We start from the raw sequence: 19,887 nt of genomic DNA, 5'->3' as shown, positions 1-19,887 counted from the left end.
TAAGTAAGGCGCAGTTTTATTCTTATCATTTCCAACATTCAAATAGCACTACACAATAAAACAATTCTATAAAATGACATCTTACTGCAATTTCCTAATGAAGGGATATCCCTTCCCGACCTTTCCCCACAAACTTTCAGCCCCCAGAGCAGGCTTCCTTCCAGAAGGCAGCTATTGCTTCATCCTGCCCTGAGGAAGGAGTTTCAAGCACCACACCGTTATTTTCTGAAATTTTCTTCCTCCTACAGCCGATAATCCTCAGGTCTGAAAGACAAAAATCAGTGTTTATTTTTTTAACGACTTATTATTTCACTTTCTCCTGCCTGATGCAGGAAGATTATTTTTCTAATTTAAAATGAAAGTAACTGTTCACCAAGAAATATTTCCAAATATTATGTCTAAATTTTTGGTGAAAAATATTAAGGCCAAATTACTGCAAAGTAGAATAGTTATGTGGCAATTTCCAAGTTCTTTTGAGAGTATAAATATAGGCTCCCATGTGCCTATACATGAATGTATGTACGAATAAGCCTGAATTCAATTTCCCCAAAGCCCTTTTAATAGAAAGGATCATATACAAAGATATGGACGGAGGAGCCTGGTAGGCTGCAGTCCATGGGGTCGCTAAGAGTCGGACACGACTGAGTGATTTCACTTTCCTTTTCATTTTCATGCATTGGAGAAGGAAATGGCAACCCACTCCAGTGTTCTTGCCTGGAGAATCCCAGGGACGGGGGAGCCTGGTAGGCTGCTGTCTATGGGGTCGCACAGAGTCGGACACAGCTGATGCGACTTAGCAGCAGCATATTCTGAATGAGCAAATAATTTCCCTATTTATATTATATCATACACTAAATTTAATTTGCAATATAATAGCATACAAAACAATTGTATAGACACTAGTCCTTTGGTACTTTAACTACACATACATTTATTACATATATGTATGTATATGTATATATATGGTCTTTTACTATATACAAACATAAGGTCTTTTCTTCATTTATATACTTATAGGATTAATCTTACCTGACAGTTCCTTCTAGTAGTAAAGTAAAACAACATTTTCAGAGAAATATTAATTTCAAAAATGGAGAAAATGAGGGAAAGGAACTTACAAAATGTAAGAAGTGTTTGTGTCTCACTATCTTTTACAGAGTGTAGTGTATTTGTGGGTATTGGACGCCTGCGGAATTTTCAGAAGGAATTTAGTAATAAGTAAACTAAATAGATATTTCTGAAACAACTGTAAAAATATTCGATAGTTTGAGTTCCTTTAAAAGGTGAAGTCTGTTTGCCCTGAAACAACTTATCTCACCCTTTCTACATTTATAGCGTTTTTAAAAAAAAAGACCAGATAGCCTAGACAGGAAGAGCAGCTTCTGGTATCTAAGTAAATGAATGACATAACGCTTAAAAATTATCCAAACATGCTTCACCATCATCATCCTGTAACAAGAAGAGAAACTGCAGCATTTTGTTGCTGTTTTTGAAATCTCTTTTCAAATGTCTTTTCAAATTGAATCCAAAGTCTGGGAATTGACAACTTGATAAACAATAGCTGGAAGGGGCTCCAAAACTTGCCCTTTTAGTCTTGCGGGTGTGACTCCACACAGTCCAAGCTCCCAGTCAAGAGACACCAGTGCCTTTTAAGAAACAATTTCTTCTCCCATCCAGCTGGTTCACATAATTAAAAAAGGGAGGTGGTGATGCCACTGGAAGGAAATCTAAGATTCTAACAAGGCGTCCTGACAAGGAGTTTCTACAATTCCACTCAAATTAAACGTGCTTAGCCACAGTCTGGTTGTTTCCACACCAAAAGTCCATTTATTCACAATGAGATGACGAAAGTACCTTTCAGTGGGACGCAGGAGTAAACTAGGACGCATGTGTGAAGGCTGTGTTCTGTCAGGTGAGCAAGCCGACTGTGACCTGAAGGAAGGGGCGAACGAGGCTCGACTCGGTGACCCCGTGGAGACAGCGCGGAGGATGGAGATGAGGCCCGTCAGGACTCGGGCCCCTGAGAGGAACGGGGGTGAGGACTTAAGAAAGGGAAAGGAGAGAGCGGAGGGGCCGCGGAGGAAGGAGCTGCTGCAAAAGGGCACTTCAAGGGCCACTATTAACCTTCAGCTTGAAGAACACGGGAAACGGCAATGCCATCTGATTTTCAGGAGGGGGATACAAGCAGAACAACAGAGTTTGAAGGGAAGGAGCCTGGTTTTGTACATGCTGTCTGGACATGGCAGGCAGCCAGTAAGCAGGATTTGGAGCTTAGGAGAAACGGGGAAAGGGAAAGACATCTGAGAGGCTCTAACAGTCTATGGCCACAGTGCCTGAAGGCCTGATCTCTAGAGAGGCTCTAACACAGACTGCTGTTCTACGGCCATAGCAGCTGACCACGCCCAAGTCTCTAACACAGACTGCTATCCCACCTCCCCAGTGGAAGCATTTTCACCAGCTCTCCACTCTGGCAGATTCAAACGTCTCAGAAGTCCACACAAACCAGCCTCCGTAATGGCCCCAGGTAACTGCTCTGAGTCATTCTTCCACATCCTGTCCCTTCTGGCCCCACGACACTCCCTGCTGCTGTCCAGATAAGAACTTTCACACCGCTGGACTTGGGCACTTGGTATTTTCTGCATTTGAAATGTCTCTTACATTTCCCTGCCTGGTGAGTGAAGTTGCTCAGTCGTGTCTGACTCTTTGCGACCCCATGGACTGTAGCCTATCAGGCTCCTCTATCCATGGGATTTTCCAGGCAAGAGTGCTGGAGTGGATTGCTGCTTCCTTCTCCAGGGGATCTTCCAGACCCAGGAATCGAACCCGGGTTTCCTGCATTGCAGGCAGACGCTTTACCGTCTGTAGACTTGACTAATCCTGCAAAAGCCACCCACAAAATCACATGTTCTGGGAAACCCTACACAACTCTTCCTTTCTGAGGCAGGGCTCTTTTCCCTGAGACTGCCAGGGAACTCCATGCTTGCTTCTATTACAGTTTCTCAAACTGCGCTTGCCCTATGTAAATGAGTCAATACTGCTCTGAATGTAAACAGTATTTGGTGTTTATGTAGATTAACAGTGCCGGGTGCTTAGATGCCGTGAAGTACATTAACTACCCCACAAGCACAGTCTCATGTTACCCTCCTAGCCGCACAGTGAGAAAGACATGTCGTCAACCCCACACAGCTGACCAGACGGACCCTCAGAGGAGCTGAGGGACCGAAGGACGCGCAGCCGGCAGGGAAGGCCAGTGCCCCACTGCAGACCTCTGACCCCTGCTCGCAAGCCCCGTTCTATTCACGTGTCCATCACGGAAGGCACAGTCCCGACATAATCCATCTCATGCGTCCAGCAATTAGCACAGCACCCTGCACGCTGTGGAGGCGTTAAGACACTCGTCATTGCAGTGACCGCCTTGCAAACGTCACTGAGCTCACAAAGTCACCCTTTCCTCTTTCGGAATCTTCTGCAGGTGGTTAATTTGTTTCTGAGGTGGGGCTGGTGTCGAGAACAGTATCATGGCCAAGGGACTAGATATTTTAGATGTTAACAGAGCTAGAAAAATCAACTTATGTGGGAGGCAATTAAAAATACTACATGGCTTCAGGAGGCACCCCCGTGGGAAGAAGGGGGTATTTGCGTTAAATGTGGTTCTGTCTCTCTCTCCACCCGCACACACGGAGCAGGGACACACACCACGTGCTGGGCCCGCTCACGCCCTTCCACCAAAAGCAGGCCCGCCCGGTCCAAGAACGGGAGGGGAGGCCCGTGTGCCTGAGTGCATCTCCAACCGCAGCGGGCATGCGAATCACTTGCAGATTTTGATTCAGTTAAGTCTGTAAAAGGTCATGACTCTGCATTTCTAACAAGCTCCCCTGTGATGCAAGTCTGGTCCATGGACCTCAGATCTCCCACAGAGCTATTCCTAAGACAGAGGAGGTGACTAAAGATGCTGAAGAAGCACTTTCAGTAGAAATTTCTAAAGTTATGCTGTGCCTAATAGAAAACAACACAATTCCTTATTAGCAAGAGATTTTTCCAGTTGATATATAGCACCCTTCTGGCTCTTTACCGACCAGAGGACTCTATTAATAGGCAGTTTTATGTTTTTCTGACACAACAATAGCTTACTATAAATTATGCTAACATCTACAGAGGCTGGATACTAAAATTCCTTTGACATCTATCATCAAAAAAGATTAACTATAGCTTTAACTGAGTGAATGTCACTGTATTAAGGTTCTTTAAATTTTTAAAACTGTATCAGTTTAAAAGCTAATGTATGTACAGCAACATTACCTTAATCAGAACTGAATTCTCAGATGTTGCTACACGTTTATCCTATTTTATGTTTACATCTACGTACTCTCCTTACTAGATTAAGTAATTTTTAAAAGCAAGAAATCTGGCAACTAGTATATTCCTTTTCAGCCTACAGATACTTAAATGCTGTTTGAAACTTTAATGAAATGGCTTGATCTTTTGCCAAATGGATGACAGGTAGTTTAGTCTGTATTGGCCATAGTTCTTTGTTTCATTGCAAATACAATGTATGAAGTTTTGAACTAGCAGGTATTTACACTGGTAACACATTTGGAAATAAGGGCTTCCCAGGCGGCTCAGTGCTACAGAATCCGGCTGCCAATGCAGGAGACGTGGGATCGATCTCTGGTCCAGAAAGATCCCCTGGAGGGGGAAATGGCAACTCTTTGCAGTATTCTTGCCTGAAGAACCCCATGGACAGAGAAGCCCTCTGGATTTCAGTCCATGGAGTTGCAAAGAGTCAGACCGGACTTAGCGACTGAACAACAACAATCTGTAAATAATAACAGCTTTCATTTTACAATAGTTTAGAACCTCAGGAAAACTTTGGAGACATTTCATATGCTGTTATAAAAAGCTAAGACCTATTAATTCTTAATAGAAAGTTATTGATAGAAATAAAACTTAAATGAATGAAATTAGCATGATCTTGTCTTTATATATGTAATACAAAGTATCCAAAATTGGGTACACCAGAGTTGCACCAAAGCAGACTGTTGAGAGAAAATTCTAGTTTAGCTGGAGGCATTAAGCAATATTTAAATAAGCAACAGAGACCAAGATATGAATTCATCACACAATGAATTAAAAGTCAATTCCTCTTTAAGGGAGGTATGAGTCCACTCATTCAGTCTCCCTCAACCAAGATTCCTGAGCATCAGGTCCATGTTGGGCTCGGGAAACAGCAGAGCGAGACGCAGCCTGTCTTTAGCGTTTTTCACAGAGGGAGACGCACACACTGACCTCTGAAGAGAAAGCTCAAAGTCTGACGCTCTCATATACGCATTTAGGGTTTACTTGGAGATTAATGAATCCTCAAAGAATTTGCCTACGTGAGGCTTTCTTTAATTCATTTTCTAAAGTGTGCTACACCTTCATAGGTATTTGATGCTTCACAGCAACAACTCACTTAGCGCCTGATACTTGTCACCAGCAGAAGACTGCCTCTAAAAGCCATCTAGCTTTGCACAAGATATCACTTTTTTCGAATGAAGACACAAAGGCCTCTGGGAGCTGTAGAAAGTATCCTATGTACTTGTGACTGCTTGGGCATCTGAAATCATACCACAGCTCACATGGTTCCCCATTTTCTATAGCAAATCCTTTACCACACGAATCCTCATGCAAAACACTAGCTGCCACGCGGCAGGTTTCACAAGCACAACACCGCCACTCGTCACAATGAAGCAGACACACCTCAGAAGTGAAGACACTCACGTTCAGAACACAAAAATGCCAAGAAAGCAACACATGTGTATTACCTTGAAACTGGGGACATTTCTATGAAGAATCTTCTTAGTTCAGGAAAAATCTTTTTGGAAATTTTAGCTTTCATTGTAAAATGGCAGAAAAAAATGCATTTGGTTTTTGAATAAAATGAAACATAAAGCTATAAAACACATGGTTTATATTGCAGTTCAAATAGAGAGACAACAGTGTTCATCCCATTACGATGAATTTATTTTCTAAAGGAAAAATAGCATTCAGATTTCTGTTGTAAATTCATGAAACTGAGTATAACTTAGTTCAGTTCAGTTCAGTCGCTCAGTCGTGTCCGACTCTTTGCAACCCCATGAATCGCAGGCACGCCAGGCCTCCCTGTCCATCACCAACTCCCAGAGTTCACTCAGACTCACGTCCATCGAGTCAGTGATGCCATCCAGCCATCTCATCCTCTGTCGTCCCCTTCTCCTCCTGCCCCCAATCCCTCCCAGCATCAGAGTCTTTTCCAATGAGTCAACTCTTTGCATGAGGTGGCCAAAGTTCTGGAGTTTCAGCTTTAGCATCATTCCTTCCAAAGAACACCCAGGACTGATCTCCTTCAGAATGGACTGGCTGGATCTCCTTGCAGTCCAAGGGACTCGCAAGAGTCTTCTCCAACACCACAGTTCAAAAGCATCAATTCTTCGCAGAGTATAACTTAAGTGTAATAAATTTCAAAAATATTTTACTCTCCTTTAGGCTTTATATCTTTTCACTTTTAAATAATAAGTAAAATGCTTACTCCAAGAAAACAGTTAAAAGACTAGGATAAAATCTGGATAGTGGAGTTATAACGGTCAGGTTGACAGAGTTTTAAGTCACTTTCACTGGAATAATGCAATTATTTAGACTAAATCAACCCAGGAAATCTGGGATCTGAGTTCATATTCCTTGAACTGAAGATGGCAGCTGTGAGGGTAACAGGCAGAGCAACGGTGCTGCCAGACTGCTTCACCCAGACACCGACCAGCCCGACCAGGAAGTGTTCAACAGGAATTCCTTTAAAAAATAAACTCAGTCTTAGGCACAATGGAATACTGCTCAGCCGTAAAAAGAATGACCTAATGCCACTTGGCAGCAACATGGACGGATCTAGAGATGATCATACGGCTGCTGCTGCGTCACTTCAGTCGTGTCCGACTCATCATACTAAACAAAGACAAATATCACATGATATCACTTGTGTGTGGAATCTAAAAAGTGATACAAATGAACTTATTTGCAAAATGGAAAGAGACTCACAGACCAGAAAACAAACTTATGGTAACCAAATGGGAAAAGGGGGGAGGGGTAAATTAGGTCAGGGCTCACACACACTGCTGTGTTGCCTAGTCAGTTGTGTCCACTCTTCGCGACCCGTGGACTGCAGCCCGCCAGGCTCCTTGTCCATGGGGTTCTCCAGGCAAGAACACTGGAGCGGGTGGCCGTGCCCTCCTCCAGGAGATCTTCCCGACCCAGGGACTGAACCCTGGTCTCCCGCGTTGCGGGCAGATTCTTAAACCAGCTGAGCCACAGGAAAGCCCATGTACACAGTTATATATGAAACAGATCATCAACAAGGACCTACCGTACAGCACAGGGAACTCGACCCAATGCTCGGTAATAACCTACGTGGGGAGAGAATGTGAACAAGAATAGGCGTGTGTGTGTGTGACTGGATCACTGTGCTGTACACCTGAAACTAACACAGCATGTAAATGAAGCATGCTCCAATATAAAAAAAGACTGTCTGACTTCTTTAAAAAGCAAATTTTTTTTCAATCAAAATGAATAGGAATTATTGTTGCACTCAACTGTCACTTTTAAGTCATAGCTCTATTGGCTAGGGAATATAAATGATTTGGTTTTGGTTTCTTACACAGAGATTGCTTTTTATTTTAGCAACCAGTCCTAATGTGTTCCTATCCAAAAGAACAGTATAGTTTAGAAGGCTTGATTTGAGCAAAATTCAGGACTGGAAATGTTGAGGTCTATGGTTTAAGCCAATGCTGAGCTGGTTGAAATGATGGAAAAGTTGGAACGTAAACTTGCTCCCCGAGTCCAGCCAATAACTTCTGACTGTGAAGTGTAGCAAAATGAAGTTCAATCTTGCACGAAAATGCCATATGACTAGACTAGCATACAACTATGGAAAGTCTTGAAGATCCCAGATCCCAGTTCTTCATGGGTTTTGAAAAGGTAAAACTCCTCTCCAGGGTCTTGAATTAAGTCTCTGACCTGAAGCACATTTTTAGAAAGCCATAGGTGAAATTATTGTTAGTTTTTAAGGGGCAGATTTGGGGGATGAACAGCCTCCACACGGAAGGGCGAGCAGAAAGCTCACGCCCCGGCCTCCTCCAGGCTGCGTACCGCCTGGACGGGATGCTCACCAGGCCCTCTGCCGTGCTTCCACTCCTGGCTCTGTCTTCCTTTCTACAGAGCTGGACGGGTGAACCGTGACTCTGCCTAAGTCTAACCCTGCTTCCAGCAAAGACGACTGCAGGGCCCAGCACCCTGCAGCCTCCCCCGGCCCAGGCCCACTTCTAAGGGTGCTCTGTGGGCAGTGTCAGACCAGGGGCTGGGTTCTCATCCCACAGGCTGTCTTTAAGCATTCATGAATGCTGAGACTTTCCACACTTAGCTTCCCTGCAAAGGTGGGGGCTATGCTTAAAATAAAGCATTACGGATTTAACGGGTGAGGAGAAAAAAAACACATTTCTTTTTTGGTTTTGTTTCATCATTCTGTGGATACTGTGAAGCAATACAAGTTGAAATTTTCCTTACACCTAGTTTTTCCAAAGAAAAGCTCTCCTACAGAATTTTGAAAAACTGAAAATTAAAAAAGTTTCAAATGCAACAAGTTTTATTTTTACCCTACATAATGAAAAATTTCCATCACAGTGACGGCATTATAATTTCCACGATTGCTGTGGTTTTGTAACGTTGGCAAAACCTCAATGATCCTGGAAATGATTATTGACAGAACTAAAATAAGCTGACCGTTTGAAAGCTACAAACTCAGGCAACTGACCTGCGAGAAGAGACGGGGCTATCTTCCCTGAGAAACGAGGTCTACGTGCACACCCACAGTCACCAGGCTCACACGGCGAGTGCGTAGGAAACGCAGACAGGCTGGAGCACACTCTGGCCCGGCGCTCCCTGGCTCGGGTTTATATCCATGAGGTGTGGAAACACTAACACACCAAGGACACACACTGATTTAACTGAGGTGCGTGGGTGATACTTCTCATCTGAGAAAATGGCTTTAGTCATACAACACATTTAGAGTTTCCTCATAAACATCAGTTTCTCTCCGTCTTGTATACCATTGTTTTAAAAAAATAAACAACCAGCATAAGAAAATCTAGAGTATGCTGAAATTAGTCCTGAGGGAATGTAACTTTTTAAGTGATTTAAAATGATTAGCTATTGAATTAAGATCAATACAATTTTGTTAGTCGCCTACTGGGTGACTTGGTTTCAAGGCCGTTCCAAGCTTGGCCTGACACCTGTTGTCGCTGCTCAAAAGACGCTCATCTCGAGCAGAGGAGCGCGCGAGCTGCCCCGGACCGGAAGCTGGTGAGAGCCGCAATTACGAAACGCCCCTTTTTATACTATAGATGCGTTAGGTTTTATTGCTAGGGAAACAGAAACCAGAGCAAGCTGTTTTCATCTCTATTTATTTATGGTGCAATCTAGGGACATTCGTTTCAGTCAAGTCTCTACAGGTTACCTGTCATATCTATCTTGAATAGTTTCCAATTACTACATTCCAAAGAAGATTATATTCTTGCCTTGGCTATTTGGGGTGGAACAAAAGAATATTTTAAGTTGGTTCCTTCTCTAAAAGGAGAAAAAATTTTTTTCTCATAAAAGCCAATCTATTAGTAATGGGGAATGCCATTTTTAAGCATGGCATGGTGTGTCAAATATTTTAATTGTGATCCTAATATATATCCTATTTTATACTTGAACTTTGTTAAGTAGTAAACAACTAAAACAGCACAGTCCATTAAAGTAGCCACTAGCCACATGAGGGGCTTCCCTGGTGGCTCAGTGGTCAAGAACCCGCCTGCAATGCAGGAGACATGGGCGCAGTCCCTGGATGGGGAAGGTCCCCTGGAGAAGGAGGTGGCAACCCCTCCAGTGTTCGCGCCTGGGAAATCCCATGGACAGAGGAGCCTGGTGGGCTACAGTCCACGGGGTCACAAAAGAGACACGACTTAGTGACGGAACAACAAGCCACATGAGGCTACTAAAACTTAAGTCAAATTACATACGTAAACTTGAAAATTCAATTCTGAGATACGCTAGCCACAGTGTAAGCGTTCAAGAGTCACAGAAGCCAGCAGCTACTGTACGAGCTCAGCTACGCATCAACGTGAAGAGTCCGTCAGATGGCCCTGACCTAAAGGAGCATCTGTTTCTTAGGCAATACGTTTTTGGTTGATACAAAAATGTATATATACACTTTTCCTGGTCATATGCATTCCGTGACTTAAAAAAAAAAAAATTAGACTTGGTGTCAGCTCTAATACTCAGAAGAATAAAATGAACAATTTAATGGCTAGCATACCTGTAACTGCAGCAAGTGTATACTCTTGTAAGTTAACAGATACTGTGTGGTAGTGGTGAGGAAAGATCACACTTTATTAAAGCTCACAGGAAAGCCTGGTGTCTAACGTGTATTCCTGCCACAGGTAAACCTGAATGGAAAGAAGGGGCAGGAAAATCCATTCCCAGAATAATAACTCAAACATGGATCAGGCAGCTCCGAGTTTCACTAAAAGTCTCCTTGAGAAAAGCCCTTTCTACTTCCCTTAATATAAAGAAGGCACTCAGTCAGCTTCTGGGTTGTTTTAAATGAGCCAGGGACATTTAGCAATAAAACAGGCAGTTTGATCAGTGCTCTTTGACTAAGACAACATTGAATATAGTTTGTTGTGGATGGTTATTACACCATTATGTTGGTGTAACTCACTTAGAACATACTTTAGAACATGAACGACACGCATGGCCACAAGCATAACGTGTGTGTGGTCACGCAACTAAAGACCACCTTTGGCATCTCCAGGCTCTAAAAAAAGACCTGTTTCCCATCTCGGCAAGAATTATGACAGGGTTTCTGTAAGAAAATCAGGTACGAGATATTTAGATTTACAGAATAAAACTGGTATCATATCTTAAAGCCACTGAAGATCATACTTGTGGGCAAAAAAAAAAAAAATCATGTAATCGGGAAAAGGTACAGTGATACCATATTTCGCGCAAAATCATGATTCCCCGAGTTTGTAAAACATACACACACACACACACACACAGCGCAAAAACTAACACAGAGAAACAGGAAGTGAGCACACCAAAATGTTAAGTATGGTGATATTATTTACTTACATTTATATCTGATTTTTATTTTCTGCAATGAACATTTAGTAAAACCCCCAAATTAAAACATTTTTTCAACTGAGCACCTGAGTCTGCTTTTTCCAGAGTTATTACATTTGAAGTAAATGTTGTCTATGTTACATGCAGTCTATTTTATTGTGAATTTTTGGTAAATAAAAGGTTTCAGACTGGTAAATTTAAGCTAATAAATGATTTCTAGAAGTTAAGGATTAATTTAAGTTCCACATCTCCTTTAAAGAACTTTTAAAAATGTTAACATCTTCCTAGAAGAACGTTCTGTGTTTACGTGGGCTGAGTTGAAGGATAAATGTAACTTCTATGTAGTCTAACTAGGAAAAGGTAGGTTGGATATGTCTTCAGTAAATGACCATGCAAATCTCTAAGAACAACTTACAACGATTTGTCCTAAAATGTAAATTTCATGAAAGTACCAATAGCTTCATATCTTCTAAAGATTATTTTTACCTCATTTATAAAACCTGATAAAAAAGACACTCTATTTCTTCATTTATTCATTCAGTATTTGCTGAGTGCCTACCTGATGAGTCAGTCACTGTGATCAGTGCTAACCAGACAACATATGTTTAACTGCATGAGATTAAATACAGTAAAATAATTTATTCTTCTATAACAAGACCCTATGTGGGTGGCCTAACCCAGCTCAAGGATTAGAGGAAAGAAGGTGCATTTAACAGGTTTCATCGTGTGTTTCCCTTTGGCGTCTGTCACACTTACAGCGCTGCATGACTCAACAGCAGTCTGTAGACTGGGTGCCATGAGCGCTGCACTGGTAGCTCCTCCCGCGCCTGCCCTCCTGCTTCCTGCAGGCTCCTGCCCGGCAGCGAGAGCTAAGACTGCTTGTTGCAAAAGACAATGAACGTTTGTTTTTGTGGAAAGAACACAGGATTGGAATTAGTTTCAAATTCAGGCTGTACTACAATCAGCCAAACCTCTAACTCAGTCTTAAAAACAGGAAGGTCACATTTCTCTTACTGGCAAGAGAATTACATACGGCATATGTAAACCACCTAGCAGAGTGCTGGGCGATTTGAAAGTATTAATATAACTGATCACTAATAATACTATTTTGCTCATTATTTGCAGACTTAATAAAGGTGAACCTTGAAATAAGTCAGCAAAGTCAAAAACATTTAAAATACAATACTCTAAAGACTTGTACTCTAAATACTCTAAAGACTTGCTGAAGAATTGATGCTTTTGAACTGTGGTGTTGGAGAAGACTCTTGAGAGTCCCTTGGACTGCAAGGAGATCCAACCAGTCCATTCTGAAGGAGATTAGCCCTGGGAGTTCTCTGGAAGGAATGATGCTGAAGCTGAAACTCCAGTACTTTGGCCACCTCATGCGAAGAGTTGACTCATTGGAAAAGACTCTGATGCTGGGAGGGATTGGGGGCAGGAGGACAAGGGGACGACAGAGGATGAGATGGCTGGATGGCATCACTGACTCGATGGACATGAGTCTCAGTGAACTCCGGGAGTTGGTGATGGAGAGGGAGGCCTGGCGTGCTGCGATTCATGGGGTCACAAAGAGTCGGACACGACTGAGCAACTGATCTGATCTGATCTGAAAGACTTGTGTGTGCCAAGAGTGAAGTTATATACACGCACAACGATCAGATCAAGGATTAGATTCCTGGACACACTATTAATTCTGGGAAAACAAATTTTCACAAACCTACCTGGCCAAAGGGCCAATCGAGAGACACAGATTTTCAGAGTGCATTGGGTAAGTATCCTGGGGGAAAAGGAGCTGTCTTTTGTAGATCAGCAAAGAGGATGTATGGTTCTCTCTAGGCCTGCGCAAACTCTGTGTAAATTCTGTAAACCTTTCTGAGCCCCTATCATGTGAGGTACTGTTCGAGGTGCTGCAGATGCAGGGATGAACAAGATGCAGCCCTTGCTCTTGAGGAGGTAGACGTAATGACAGAGCTACCTGGCAGGTGCCATGGCCGAAGACAGCTGGGCACTCAGTCTGCTCCTGAAGTTTAGGTGAGGCTCCTCCGAGGATACAGACATCTGAACTAATGCCTAAAGAATGGGTGAGAGTCACCCCTGAGGAGGAGGTAAGGGGCATGCTGTTTTAGGCAGAGGACCAACCTAGATAGCATATTGAAAAGCAGAGACATTACTTTGCCAACAAAGGTCCGTCTAGTCAAGGCTATGGTTTTTCCAGTGGTCATGTATGGATGCTAGAGTTGGACTGTGAAGAAAGCTGAGCGCCGAAGAATTGATGCTTTTGAACTGCGGTGTTGGAGAAGACTCTTGAGAGTCCCTTGGACTGCAAGGAGATCCAACCAGTCCATTCTGGGGGAGATCAGCCCTGGGATTTCTTTGGAAGGAATGATGCTAAAGCTGAAACTCCAGAACTTTGGCCGCCTCATGCGAAGAGCTGACTCATTGGAAAGGACTCTGATGCTGGGAGGGATTGGGGGCAGGAGGAAAAGGGGACGACAGAGGATGAGATGGCTGGATGGCATCACCGACTCAATGGATGTGAGTTTGAGTAAACTCCGGGAGCTGGTGACAGACAGGGAGGCCTGGTGTTGTGATTCATGGGGTCGCAAAGAGTCGGACACGACTGAGCGACTGAACTGAACTGATAGCAGAAAGTCATGGAAGAGCTAAATGGCATAAAAGGGGTGCCAGTTCTGTACAGTCTGTTACCGAGAGCCCAGCAGTGTGAAGGGAGAAGAACATAAGCTGAGGAGGTGACGAAGAGCCTGGGAGGCCAGGCAAAGCCGCCTAGAAACAGCGAGATGGGAGTCGTGTGTGACCTGAGCAGGCTTCTGGCCACAGGCGGAAGATACTGCACAGGGGAGGAGAGCAGTGTTTCTTCTTTTATTCCTCTACTTGGACAGACTGTGAAAGCGTCCAGAATGGATGACTCTCATTGGCTTTCATTCTTGGCTTAGTGAAGCAATCCCGAAAATGGAGAATTACTCGGTTTTAGGTAAAGACAATTCATTTATCATTCCAAGAGACTATAATCAATCCAAGTTATGTTATCCCAAACAAAATATCTGATCATTTGTAGGCCCCTATGAACGTCCTTGCACTTTCCTAGCACAGGCTCAAGACTCTGCGACTTCTGGTTCTGCCAGCTACAGCTACAGCTCATTTGTGGAAACGCCGCGAAAGCACCCAGGGGCGGAAGGGTGTGCTTCCCGCCCTCAAGGGCCTTACCATGCGGATAAGCAAAGAGGAAACACTGAACGCAGGTTAGAAAGACAATAAAAACAAAGACGGGAAGGAAAAGAAAGACTTACGGAGACCAAACTCTTGGAAAAGCCTCTATTTCTTCTTGCGTGTACTCATCTAGACGTCTGGGCACTTTTCGTGGTTGAGGAAGCTCTTCTGTTAAATTCTTAAGAATATCTTCTGGTATATCCTAGATCAAACAAAAATTTAGGCTTAATTTTCTTAAAATCTGTTCTTAGTAATTAGCAATTCTTGTGTGTAAGTGTGTTAGTCACTCAGTTGTGTCTGACTCTTTGCGATCCCAGGGACTGTAGCCTGCCAGGCTCCTCTGTCCATGGAATTCTCCAGGCAAGAATACTGGCGTGGGTAGCCATTCTCTTCTCAAGGGGATCTTCCTGACCCAGGGATCAAACCTGAGTCCCCTGTATTGCAGGCAGATGCTTTACCCTCTGAGCCACCAGGGAAGCCCTTAGTAATTCTTAGTAAGTATTAAGAAATAATAAATAGAAGAATGTTTACAATAGCACATTTTATATTTTAATCTTGACAAACATTTCTAATGATGAATCAGACATCTTCAATTTTGACAAGTATCTGGTCACTAAATTCTACTTTTTCTGAATATTATTTAATTTTTTCCTCCTCCTTTCAACAGCAAAAAAAGCACTGCCTTGGATCATTCTCATAATGTTTCATCTGATGACTGTTTGTGCAAGGTCTATTGCTTCCAGTGCCCAACCTTTTTCAATTTATGCTTCATGTTTTTGCCAAAAAAACCTTTCAAAAATGAAAATCTGCTGGATCCTTGAGTCATTTAGCCAGCAAGCATTTACTGAACTCCTTCTATGAACCAGAAATTGTGCTAGGGGATGATATAGAGAGAAAAATCAAAAGATCATGGTTCTAAAGGCTTCCAATTTTTAAGAAGTTACTCCTTGGTTAAGAATCTCTCCGGACGCAGCTCTAACTACTGGGCCACACTAGTGTGCTCACTCCCAGCCCCTCCAGCTTTCCTTCCACAAGTGCCAGCGGCTCCTGAGCAAGCCCCTCCCCGCACTGGTCCATGCCGACACCCCCATGCCTCTGGTCCATGCTGAAACCCCCATGCCTCTGGTCCATGCCGACACCCCCATGCCTCTGGTCCATGCCGACACCCCCATGCCTCTGGTCTATGCTGACACCCCCATGCCTCTGGTCTATGCTGAAACCCCCATGCCTCTGGTCTATGCTGAAACCCCCATGCCTCTGGTCTATGCTGAAACCCCCATGCCTCTGCTCAGCGCCTTCCAGAGCTGATTCCCGCTGGGTATACGGCCGAGGGTTCAGAAAAATGAAAGGAAAGGTAAGATGTGAAAAAGTCTGAACCTGAGTAAACGAAAAGCAGACTAAAGAGTAGAGCACATATTTGAGAGGCATCTTGAGAGAATTGCACTAAATAAGGGGAATGATAAAATAAAGAGTGTGGATAACCTAAAGAACTGACGTTTATATTATGCTCCTGGAACAGAAGTGAGGCAAAGGAATCATACTGTGGATCTGAATGATAGGTTAATTCAGGAGAGTCTATTGAAGGAACAATAAGATATCAATACAGAAGTGTCCTGTGGGCATTTCCACAGGGACTGCAGATATAATTACCTCTTTTCAGTTTTAGTGTGTTCCTAACTCTTGAGAAATTTGTATGCAGGTCAGGAAGCAACAGTTAGAACTGGACACGGAACAACAGACTGGTTCCAAATAGGAAAAGGAGTACGTCAAGGCTGTATACTGTCACCCTGCTTATTTAACTTCTGTGCAGAGCACATCATGAGAAATGCTGGGCTGGAAGAAGCACAAGCTGGAATCAAGATTGCTGGGAGAAATATCAATAACCTCAGATATGCAGATGACACCACCCTTATGGCAGAAAGTGAAGAGGAACTAAAAAGCCTCTTGATGAAGGTGAAAGTGGAGAGTGAAAAGTTGGCTTAAAGCTCAACATTCAGAAAATGAAGATCATGGCATCCGGTCCCATCACTTCATGGCAAATAGATGGGGAAACAGTGGAAACAGTGTCAGACTTTTATTTTTTTGGGTTCCAAAATCACTGCAGATGGTGACTGCAGCCACGAAATTAAAAGATGCTTACTCCTTGGAAGGAAAGTTATGACCAACCTAGACAGCATATTGAAAAGCAGAGACATTACTTTGCCAACAAAGGTCCGTCCAGTCAAGGCTATGGTTTTTCCTGTGGTCATGTATGGATGTGAGAGTTGGACTGTGAAGAAGGCTGAGCGCCGAAGAATTGATGGTTTTGAACTGTGGTGTTGGAGAAGACTCTTGAGAGTCCCTTGGACTGCAAGGAGATCCAACCAGTCCATTCTGAAGGAGATCAGCCCTGGGAGTTCTTTGGAAGGAATGATGCTAAAGCTGAAACTCGAGTACTTTGGCCACCTCATGCGAAGAGTTGACTCATTGGAAGAGACTGGTGCTGGGAGGGAATCGGGGCAGGAGGAGAAGGGGACGACAGAGGATGAGATGGCTGGATGGCATCACTGACTCGATGGACGTGAGTCTGAGTGAACTCTGGGAGTTGGTGAGGGACAGGGAGGCCTGGCGTGCTGCGATTCATGGGGTCGCAAAGAGTCAAACACGACTGAGCGCCTGACCTGATCTGATCTGATCTGAACATTCTCAAAACACAGGATGGTTACACACTGTCTGCAGACGGCAATAGTGTAATTGGGAATCAATGTCCAGGCAAGCACATGGCATCAAACAAGTTACTCGTTTGCCTTAAGAATCAAAATACAATTTAAAAATAGTTTCAAAGAATCACAGAGCTCTTACACTATAAGCTGATTCTAAAACCCAATACACCAAAAATTTAAAGATTTTTTTTTTAAACTTAAAATGACTTTAAAATTATGGTTTGGATAGGCTGGGTCACTATCAACATATATAAAGCCACAATAAACATTACTCACAATTGTTTCTTCACTCAAAAGCATTTGAAAAACATTTAACTTTCCTTACCCAGCATATTCAAATACACAAGTGTAAGCACACAGAACCAGAATGAGCAGAGGATGCCCAGACACATTAAATATTGTTAATTACTCCTTTATCTTTACTTACTAAGGAAGTCTATCTGCCAGTTTGGTATTCATGAAAATGTATGAATATTTCACACTTCTTTGGAAAACTATTTGAAAAAATCTTTAGATCACATTTGCAAAGACAATTTTAACACTGCCAACTGCTCACTCAGCATAGAGAATTTAGAACCTAGTGGGTTTCTGGTAAGTGTTTGCTGAACTGAACAGAATTTTGACTGAAATGAGCTTACCAAATTTCACCACTATTAAGGAATCCACTGAAAGAATGGACAAAAATCAGTGCGCAGTTAGGGATGGACATGCTGAGCAAAGTGGAACCAGAAAGGCGGGCAAGTGCTCCTTTAACGCACGCAGGGAAGGGAGCCCTCACAGGCTAACTGAGGGTGTTTATCAGAGTTTCTCTTTCTGTGATGATGCCTTCTGCAGAGTGGGTGGTTAGCCGAAGAGGGAAATAAGGAAAAGAATAAAAATAGAAAACAGAAGCACGGGGGCGGGGGGGAGGTGATCATTCACTCTTTCACAGGTTTTCCTCTTCATGCTTTTGTCTGTTTCCTGGCTGCGCCTCGCAGCCAGCAGGATCTCAGTTCCCCAAGTGGGGATCGATCTGGGACTCTGGGCTCTGGAGCTGAGCTCTCGAACCCGGGCTCTGGGCAGTGGAAGCCGAGTCCTAACCTCCGGGCTGCCAGGGGAGTCCCAGTTTATGCAATTTTTAAGAGAATTTCTAATCTATAGAAAAGTTGTGAAAATGAGTGAATTCATGAAGCCTTCACCTAAATTCACTAATTGTTAAAATATAACACGATTGCTTTCTATCTATTCATAAGCACATATACACCAAACACTCTTTGACTGTACCATTTGAGAGTTGTCTGCCAATATTTCATCCCTAAATATTCCAGCATATATATCTTCTAAATATAAGAATTGTTCCTGATGTAACCACATTACAAATTCATGTTCAGGAAAACTAACATTGATGAACATCTTTTAACCTAATATACAGTGTGTGTATATACACACACACACACACACACACACACACACACACACAGAGTATACGTTCAAATTTCCCAAAGTGGTCTAATGAAGTCTTATGGAGCTTTCTTTTTCTAATCCAAGGTCAAGTGTCACATGCTAAAACTATTATGTTATTATGTTAATATACATAATGCATTCTTTAGCTTCGATTGGAAGACATTCCTTGGTTTATCTGTCTCTTAAGAAATTAATTTTTGAAGCGGCCAGTCCAACTGTGTTGCAGAATATCCTCTTTCCTTTGGATTTGTAGAACTGTTTCCTCATGATCAGATTCAGGATAAACATTTCTGGCAGGACACTATATAGTTTATGTTGGGTCTTCAGTGCCTCATTCGAAGCAGGAGGCGTACAACATCAGTTTATCCCATACTGATGACAAATTTAATGTCTTGGTTAGAGGTGGTGGTTGGCCAGATGGCTTTAACGTAGAAGACTCTTCTCCCTTTTTAGATAGTTCTCTGTGGCATGTTCTGAAGCTCTGTGAATACCCTGCTCTACAGCGTCTAACCCAATGGGTACACGACACACTGATGCCGGTGGCGTTTCTAACTCAGTGTGGTTTTCCACACGGTTTAGATGACGTTCTTCTCTCAAGAAGAGCTCTTCCTTCTTGAAAAAGGAGAAGGGAAATGATAATAAGTTAAAAATAATTTTTGGACTATCATTGTGGGCTCACAGATTTCTGTTTTCTACTCCAAGTAATCCATCATTATGCCCATTCATTTCAAGGCTCACACAGTCCCGTATATGTTCAGTGGGCACCACTTCAAGTTGCCTCCTGTGTGCTGATATTTCTCCATCGGTCTTTGAACACTGTCTTACTTTCTGTTACTTATTATTTTGCTATTATAAACAATGCAGAAATAATAATCTTGTGCATGTGTGTACTCCAAAATAAACTTCTTTTTTTGTTCCAGACCTAGAATCAACCACTTCTCTAAGAATCACATTCCTTTTAATATGGAATAACACTTAGAAAACACAGTCTGAGAACTAGTTCTGCTTACTTCTATTGCTACTGGCATTTTATTTTTTTAATATATAAAATCTTAACATGATTAAAAAAAAAAATCTAAGCAGCTGTAATAATCTGGAAGGCTTTTCTGCAGAAGCTCCTTCCTCTTTCCTCCCCATCCTTCCCTGTGTTGGTCTGGTGAGTGACCAACTGCATGTCCTTGTTTGTTCTTCCTGCGTCTTTATGCAAAAAGATATATGTGTGTGTGTGTAAACATACACATGTATAAATGTATGTAAAAGGTAGTATGCCACCTATATTCTTTTCCATCTTGCTTTTTTTCACTTAATAATATATCTTGGAAAGCATTACTTATCAAGTCACAAT

The 19,887-nt window shown here is 42.7% G+C and overlaps 1 protein-coding gene across 3 annotated transcripts in view; it reads right to left on the bottom strand.

Moving 5' to 3' along the window:
• Positions 1-19,887, bottom strand: part of MRPL13 (mitochondrial ribosomal protein L13) — a 41,651-nt gene continuing 21,764 nt past the window's right edge. For 2 of the 3 annotated variants that reach the window (XM_006074688.4, XM_044928489.2), the window contains exon 6: positions 17,111-19,154. In XM_006074688.4, coding sequence (XP_006074750.3) covers positions 18,966-19,154 — 189 coding nt within the window. In that variant the 3' untranslated portion in view covers positions 17,111-18,965. Of the gene's footprint in view, positions 265-14,477; positions 14,600-17,110; positions 19,155-19,887 lie in introns of those variants that run through there. The other variant, XM_006074687.4, reaches the window with a different exon arrangement.

This window comes from Bubalus bubalis, chromosome 15 (genome assembly GCF_019923935.1).
Source record: "Bubalus bubalis isolate 160015118507 breed Murrah chromosome 15, NDDB_SH_1, whole genome shotgun sequence".
Taxonomy (NCBI): domain Eukaryota; kingdom Metazoa; phylum Chordata; class Mammalia; order Artiodactyla; family Bovidae; genus Bubalus; species Bubalus bubalis.
Note: the sequence above shows the minus strand (reverse complement) of the source record. Positions and strands in the feature narration are given on the sequence as shown.